General features: G+C 37.7%; 1 protein-coding gene and 1 long non-coding RNA gene across 2 annotated transcripts in view; both read left to right on the top strand.

Annotated features, from left to right (window-relative positions):
• LOC128443882 (transient receptor potential cation channel subfamily M member 7-like) overlaps positions 1-2,037 on the top strand; it is a gene marked incomplete in the record, with an annotated part of 35,046 nt that extends 33,009 nt beyond the window's left edge. Inside the window, 4 exon segments of the mRNA XM_053426120.1 lie at positions 443-491; positions 774-880; positions 1,060-1,124; positions 1,126-2,037. Coding sequence (XP_053282095.1) covers positions 443-491; positions 774-880; positions 1,060-1,124; positions 1,126-1,173 — 269 coding nt within the window.
• A 989-nt stretch (positions 2,038-3,026) lies between these two features.
• Positions 3,027-7,262, top strand: LOC128443833 (uncharacterized). Its single transcript, XR_008339068.1, has 4 exons — positions 3,027-3,188; positions 4,004-4,098; positions 5,048-5,124; positions 5,807-7,262. It is a non-coding gene; the product is annotated as an uncharacterized LOC128443833 (long non-coding RNA).
• Positions 7,263-8,409: the final 1,147 nt, after the last annotated feature.

The raw sequence follows: 8,409 nt of genomic DNA, 5'->3' as shown, positions 1-8,409 counted from the left end.
GATTTATAGTTAGTTGCTCTGTTAAAGAAAATACTAAGAACAAGAAACAACAATGGGGAAAAGTAAGATGACAGATTTCTTTTGTTGACCGAATAGAGAGGTGGAACTTCTACTGACAGGGACCGTAAACATTATTTTGCCTTCACCGCTGGTATCAGTCATGACTGTTAAGAACCAGGAAGTCAATGCGGGGGACTGCATCATTGCACCAACAGCGTTTCCAAACTTCTCCGCTCATAAACATTCCAAAAGTTTCTTAAACGTTGCATCAGTGACGCATTTTTAAACCAATGTGTAGTTGTGTGGTTGTAGCCTTTATGTGAATGTGGCTAAGTGAATTGCCTTTATTTACACTCTTCCTCAGCAGAGACACGTTGATGTAATTTCTGTGTAATGTTTTTGCTCATTTGGCTCTTGTCTCTGTTGTGCTCCTCTGCAGGGGTCGGGGAGATTCTGACAGATCCTTCGGTCATAAAGAGCGGAGAGAAGGGGTCAGTGTACAAAGTCTTTATCCTGATTCGGATCTCTCTCTGAATTTAACTGTACTCTTCTACAGCATTGTTACCTTGTATCATAATGCTGCGTGATCTGCGTGAAATGCTTTTGATTGTTGCCCATTGTTTGTCTTAATTTCTTTATTTGTCTTGATAAAGCACATTGTATCCGTATTTTGAACGGTGCCAATTAAATGATAGTTAAAAGTATTAGTACATTTCTCACCCAGCTACCTGTTTCTAGTAGTTCTGCCCTAAATCACTTCTTTGACTCTGCAGATCATATGATATGATATTTGGACCGGCCAACCTGGGGGATGATGCCATCAGGAACTTCCGCGCAAAACACCACTGCAACTCCTGCTGTCGCAAACTCAAACTTCCTGGTGAGTGCGGTTGTTCTGCTGCTTATTGGTCACATTATATCTCTACAGCTGTGGTCACATACAGTTTGTTCACAAATCCAGAAAACATCCGTATTTGTAGCTTTATGTAGTACAAATATTCTTAATTAAAATGTGTATTAAAAATGTGTAATGTAACTCTCGTTGTTGTCGTTGGTCAGACCTGAAGAGGAACGAGTACACACCAGACAAGGTGACGTTCCCACAAGAAGACCCCCCCAACCCGGGGGGCCGGCGCCAAGGAGTCCCGCCAATCAATGAGGTTGATGCTGTGATGAGCTCAGGGTGAGAGAGAGAGAGGATGAGAACAATCACGCGGCCGCACTGTTCGGATTTTGACTTGAGTCGAAGCCAAGGAGGAGAAATGTGCATCCAATCAACTGGAAGAACCACACCTGGGTTTCCATGAAAACCAGTGCATGCAGACTGTGTCATGTTTTTGTTATTCCCACCGAAATGCTGTGCTACACACAATTCAAGCATTGCAACCTTTGTTTTGTAGCACATACACGCAGGGGAATATTGTGTACACATTTACACATATAAATATATATATATAATATAAAAACTGGATATATCGACAGGTACAATATCATTGCAGAAGATTTATTATTTATTATGTTTGAGAAGTTGCTGTGTTTTAAAGAAAAGGAGAAAAAATGAAATTAACAAATCAAGTGCACTGCGCTTCCGTTACAGCAGCTTCAGAGAGGACGGCCTGCTGACACTCAGTCACTGCAGGTAGTTGCCATCAGATCATTTTTATAAATGTGTAAAGACTTGTATCACAGATTTTTGTCAATTACTTAATGAAAATATACATGAATTTGAAAATCTTGTAAAATATGGGCAGATTGCAATGCAACTTTTACAGAACATTGTATGTAATTTTATTGTATTGAAAGTGTGTCAACCAAAATATTACTGATAGTTTTTATTGTTACAAAGGTACTACTGCTATATCTTTGTCATCAACTATTGTATGAGCAATCTAGTGTATCTTATAGATACTGTTATCTGGCATGAGCTGAACAGATTCAAATATTTTATTCAGGGGAACTGTCAAACGTAAGGGTATTACTGTATACATTTTGTACTGGATATCATTTTAAACAAATAAAATGGAAATAAAAAAGAAACTGTATCAATCATTCCTGTCTTAAAATAATTCTGTAACAATATGCGAAGTAGAAACAGAAAGTCCTGAACATTTGCTGCTTCTCAGATGTGAGGACGGATTTGGATCACGTGCGTCCTGAAGGAGACAGTGGGTTGTTTGTTTGATCAGCGCTCTCACATTCCTCTGCTCATGTGGCTCTAACCAAACTGCTCACCTGTGGAATAATGTGACTCACTCACTCCGACTGTAAAGTCAGCTGCAGTGAAAAGGTGGATCCCCTCATCGTTGTTGTTGTGGAAGTTTTCTGGAAGTTGGTGAAAGAAGAACTGAGGCAGCAGCTGATGTCTTAGGCAGAAGGTTTTAAGGTGGACTTGATGCATCAAGGAGACCAGAAGGTGGAACAACATACAAACGTTAACAGAGTAACAGGAGTCTGAAGATGTCTCTCACAGCACCCCAGTGTATCTCTCTACTTGCGTCACCCGTTCTAACAGCACATCCATGAAGGGCTAGAATTATGTTACATGTAGGAGTTTGCATCCTATTGGATAGTTAAATCTAAAATGTGCATTATTAGATCACATGGTGTCCTTACGTCTTGCCTCTGATGGAATACACAAAGAGTTAGAGTTGGTGTCTTTCTGTCTCGGGCATCTGAAGTAGATTTGAAAGTCGCTGAGCATAGACACTGTGCTGTTGGTCGGGCCCTTCACCTACAACCTGACCTTTGCTCCTGCTTAGAGAGAGAATTTAGTATCTGTGGTATTAGACAGGCATTATTCTCCTGCACAGATATAATAAACAATATACATTATATATAGTGGCATATACAGTAATGTGGGAAGCTTATCAAAAAATCCTTTAATATGAACACTGGCTTGATTTTTGCATCATATTGTTTTAGGCTTAGATCAAATACAACACAGTCAACAGCAGAGGAACAGGGTGTAACTGTGCTGACAAGGAAACAGCAGTGTGGAGACAGTGAGTTCACATTGGTTCACGCTGTGGGAACCAGACCGAGTAGTTTCCCCACTGGGTGTGGTGTATAAAATAGAGAAGCACAGCCTCCACAGTGTTTGTTGTGCAGCTCGTCCTTGGAATGAGCCTTTGCTTTTCTTCTGCAAGAAAAAACCCCAAAGCCATGAATCAGGTCCAAATTGAATACTGGTAAGTTTTTTTGATTTCATCCATTCTAGTTTGCAGATTTTCAGTTAGACTGCAAAGAATCAAATTATTTAGCGATTATGCTACAGAGGTGACCACTGACGTCAACGTTTTTATTTACACCGTATTCATCTTAACAAGAAATGAACATCTCTGTATAGAAACTTCCATTATTTAAGAATTTGATCCACGATTACAGGGTCTATGGTTTCACGATATTTGTATCCATGAGCCAAATGGTGGGATTATTGAGTTGTGTTTTTCCTTCCTGTTGTTTTTGAAAACAAATGGACAAAATAGAAACTTTAAGGATCACAACAAATGAAATATGATGTAAATAAAATATGCAATCATAAATAAAATATATTAAGTGCAATAATATTGTAATTTGAAAATAAATACAAGAACAATAAAGTTATCTACAAAATCAAGTTTATCAAAGCCATATGGGTGCATTGTTTTGTTGTTTGTGCATTAACGAGACTGGGAAAGTTTCAAAGATGAGCAACAAAACTTGGCTCCCTATTTGTGGAATTTCCTGATAAGAAATATCTTGCTTCGATTATAAAGGAGACATCGTTCATGTGGCGAAATCCTCCTCAACACTGTGTATTCACATTCATAAAACAGGTGTTTAATGGTTTCTTATTCAGTCTGACAGAATTCACATTTCTTATTAATATCCAATCATCGTGACATTCATGTTTGGTGAGATAAATATCATGCTCTTTTTTGTTGCGTACGTCTTTATTTTTGGGGGAATAACATATTTATATGAGAGATGGCCTGTTAACATTCCCTTTGTGTTTGTGTGTCAGTGCGGGATGAGGTTACTCGTCCCGCTACAGGCAGCTGGAAGGAGCCCTCCGGCAGGTCCCTGGTGTGTCGGTGACGGGATTCAAGGGGAGACCAAGTGAGCTGCTCTTTGTTTACTCTGGAGGCCCAGTTCAGCCAAGAGATTTAAAAATTTCAAAAGTACCTAAAACAGTACTCTTTACAAAAGGTCAACCATAACCTTGGCAAAAGGTCATATGTGTATTTCTAACTGGATCCTGGTGTTGTTTTGTAAAGTATTGTGTTACTGTTCTTTTGGCAGTAGTGTAACTGCTTTCTCAAATATGGAGACAGGAATAATTTGTAAATTTGTTTGCATAGTTGTGCATCCATACTGCAAACCAAAACCACTACCTTTTGACTACATGGCCTATTTCAACAATTCGACTCACCATAAGTCATTTAATGTTTTGTATTAATCACTTTTAATCCTTATTTGTGGCGGAAATGATCTTCCACAGTCAGACACTATAAGTTCCTGTAATGTCTAATTCAGTTTACTTTCTCTGATGGTGCAGGAAGTTCATATGCAAAGTGGTGTCACTCAGCCAATAAACAAAGAGTCACATAGTGTAGTTTTCACTCCTCACATATCAGAGTCAAAACCTTCTACATGTTTTTATCAAACATAAATGTACAACAATTCTTCATGGGCGTTTGGAACTGTCTTGTTTTGTCGTACTTGAACACAAACTCTGTAGCATGTAGTGGGCTGCAGACTCTATCCACAAGAGGGGGCTGTTCAGCTGTTCCACACACACACACACACACACACACACACACACACACACACACACGCAACCGAATACACAGCAAAATATTACTCTGAACATTTCAAACGCTTGGATGAAGACTTTCAAACTTGAATAAAGAATATTTAAATATTCATACCCAACCTATTTTCCTCATGAAGTTTCCATTTGGAGTTTCTTGGCTTTATTATCTCAGATTATAAAAACAATTACACACTCCATGTTACTGCTTCATATTGAACTGATGATGATGTATTTTCTTGTCCCCCCCCACAGACAGTTTTGAGGTTGTACTGAACGGGCAGACGATCTACTCCAAGCTGAAAACACACTCATTTCCTGAGAGTGCACAGGTCAGTGAGTTGGATATCTACTTTTTTAGGAGGGACCTTTTTTTGCACCACGGCATAAAAATAACAATCATCTTATTTTTACTGGACTGATGGGAGATTGTTTATAAAAAATGCTGTTTGGACTGATTCCTCAACAAATGACCTGCTGATGTCATTTTATTAAAGTGATGAATTGAATGTGAAAATAAAGTCCTGATATAGAGTTGTGTCAACATAACATTTGCATCTCGTGGACCAATGAGATTCAAAGAGCCTGGAGACATAGGACAGAACATTCCATGAGACATATCATGTCACAACATTGCATCAAGAAGTTCAAACGCAACCACTCATCTATCCAATCAGTACTCAATTGTCAAATTCATTCATGTATTTTTTAAATTCAATAATCAAAATAAGATAAATTTAAATGAAACAATTATTGTTTGTTTGCTGCAGTTTTTATAAACACCTATTTAATATGAATATGATTCACTTAATTCTTATAATACTTATAATTCCTCCTTCTGTTCCTTAAAATATAAGTTAATGAAATAGTGTAATTTAGTCAATTAGTTTAGTCAAATTAAATTAAATGCTTTATTACTATTTCTGTGACACTCCTCCATACATTTTACTTCATGGGACATGCATGAGAAAAGAGGATGAAAGTACTAAATTGATATTTGTGTTTTGTGACCAGGTGGTAGCGATGGTGAAGAAGATTATCCAGGAAAAGAAGAAGTAAAGCCTCAGAGGATCCAATAAGATCTGTATTCACACTGCAAGAGAACAACAGGGTTTGTCTTCTGTGGTTCAGAGCTCAAGAAGATGAGCCCATGGGTTCTCTTCATGGTGAATACAGACACAGACCAGGAGATGATGGGAGCCACACTGAGGAGCCGGGAACTGACTTCTGTTTATGACTGTACACACTGAAAACACGTGGTGTGTACATGATGCAGGGCCAGAAGCTTTTCAGTCGACAGGAGCCTGAGGATGTGCTCTCATCGTGTCTGTCTCTACTCACACGTAACATTTCTTTAGCTGTCTCAATCAAACACACTTATTCCATCATCCATTTTGTTCTGTTCATATAAATCTAAAGTATCCGAGCTGAGGATCCGATTAAAAGAAAAGTTTAACATTTTTAGAAAAATTTGATTTTGCCTTCTCGTCGCAACATGAGAAGATTGATTCCACTGTCATTTCTTGAATTTAAAGCCCATGTTTACATCCAGTTATCTAAAGCTCACAAACATGTTACATCCTATTTTTGTAAATGAAAATTTGCCATTTCAGTGGGGGCATTTCTTGACTACCATGGATTAAATAAACAAGATACAACATGTTATTTAGCATGGACAAAGTCAGGGTAGCTGTTTCCCTTTGTTTCCAGTCTTTATGCTAAGCTAAGCTAAACAGTCTCTGACTCTACATTGTATTTATTTCACATGACAGCGGAAGAAAGAAAAGAGTATTCAAGAACATTTTTCAAAAACTTTAATACGTGTTATGTTGCAAACAGGAAATGCTCTTCAAATTTCAGATTCTATAATTATTTGGCATTTTTCATAACACCTTGAATCACTTAGACCGATCATCTGTGGACGTCTTTTTTCCTCAGGAAGTTTTCACCTTCATGTACCTTGCATATTTTCCTTTGATGAGACAGCTACTGCAAATGTTCTGCCTTCTCTGTTACTGATAAATATTTAATCAATGACAAATGATGAATCTAACAAATATACTTGTAATTTCAAACACTGTGATGCTGGAACTTAGGCGGAACTGGAACTGTTGAGCAAAAAATTCGCTCGACAATTCTAGGCTCTACAATGTAATACAATATAAAACTTGTTGCAAAAATAGCATATGTCATCTGGGCAACAGATGGGCTGCACCAAAATGCACCGCATATTCTAAATGGAAGATATTAATTAAAATAATCCAAATTTAGCAAAAAGGATTTTACTATTTCACTTTAAAATGTTACTTTAGTTAAAGAAAATATTTCTTTAGTTAACTTTATCCTCAACAACTCTACTTCCAGCATCCTTGAAACATATCACATATCAAACAGTTTCTAAACAATAAATCATCACTTTCAACAACAATTCATTAAATTTTCAACAAATGCATAAAATACTGTGGATTCATTTCTGATCTCCTCATTTTTACACAGCTGAGAAGCAGTGCTGCAGTGTCCTTAGTATAATATTTCACTGTGTGGTGAAAAGAGCTGACAGTGATGACCGTGTGCCTGACGGACCGATATACCATCATCACCTCAGCCGAGATAATCCAGCATCCAGGCCCAGTTATTAGGACAATATTTATTAAAATAATATATTTGAGTATTGTTTTTTTTAACTAAACCTAATCCTGCTGGAACATAAATTCCTCTTCAAAATCTGCACCATTTTAACGAAATATTCCCAGAACACTTCGAAAAATGTCCTTAACAATTCCAGGAAGAATGTGCAAAAATCCTGTAAAATTTCTCAGCCACATAGTTGAACATTTCCACAAAGTATCCCAGCAATTTATCTTATATAATCAAAGAAATGTACCACATTTTCTGAAACTGTCCTAAAAAAATACCTTTAGTCACAAGACATTTTTACAAATCTTGCTGAACATTCGTGATATTATTATGAGACCACAATTTAATGTGGTCCAATGTTCGCCACTATTGGGTTATGTATAGCCCTGTGCTGGAATTGTCGTAAGTCTATCACAGGGAAAACACATACACACAAACAAATATTCAAACCATAAAAACAACATAAACTCCACTGTGAAGTAATCTAATGGCGTGATAGATGTCTGGACCAGTTGCACGAGGTGCAGAGAGTTTAACCTGTACTTTCCTGCGGTGCAACAGAAACACTTCAGATGGAAAAGGATGTGAAACAAACAAAATTTCTGGTCGTGAAAAATCCATGTGCAAACTCAGCTACACAGATTCAGCTACACAGATCCCTGAGCAGCAGCAGCATGCCCTGCATATCTTTATGTTGAAGGGTAGAGCTGATGATATTGTGCAGTTTTGTATCCGCAACATCTCCCATGAAAAGACCCAAACCCACTTGTCCCTCAGTAGAGCATAGCACATCTGCCATAGCACATCTGCCATGGCCCAACAATCCTGCATGATTGTTTTGTTCATAGAAACATAAAAGAAAAAAGGAAGTGGTCCGATAACTTCATGTATAGAAGTGTTTATTCATAATAAACATATTTAAAGAAAGGGAAAAATATCCTGGAGGCACCACCCAGAATGCAATGGGTTATTTCTAATGC

Source organism: Pleuronectes platessa, chromosome 1 (genome assembly GCF_947347685.1).
Source record: "Pleuronectes platessa chromosome 1, fPlePla1.1, whole genome shotgun sequence".
NCBI lineage: Eukaryota > Metazoa > Chordata > Actinopteri > Pleuronectiformes > Pleuronectidae > Pleuronectes > Pleuronectes platessa.
Note: the sequence above shows the minus strand (reverse complement) of the source record. Positions and strands in the feature narration are given on the sequence as shown.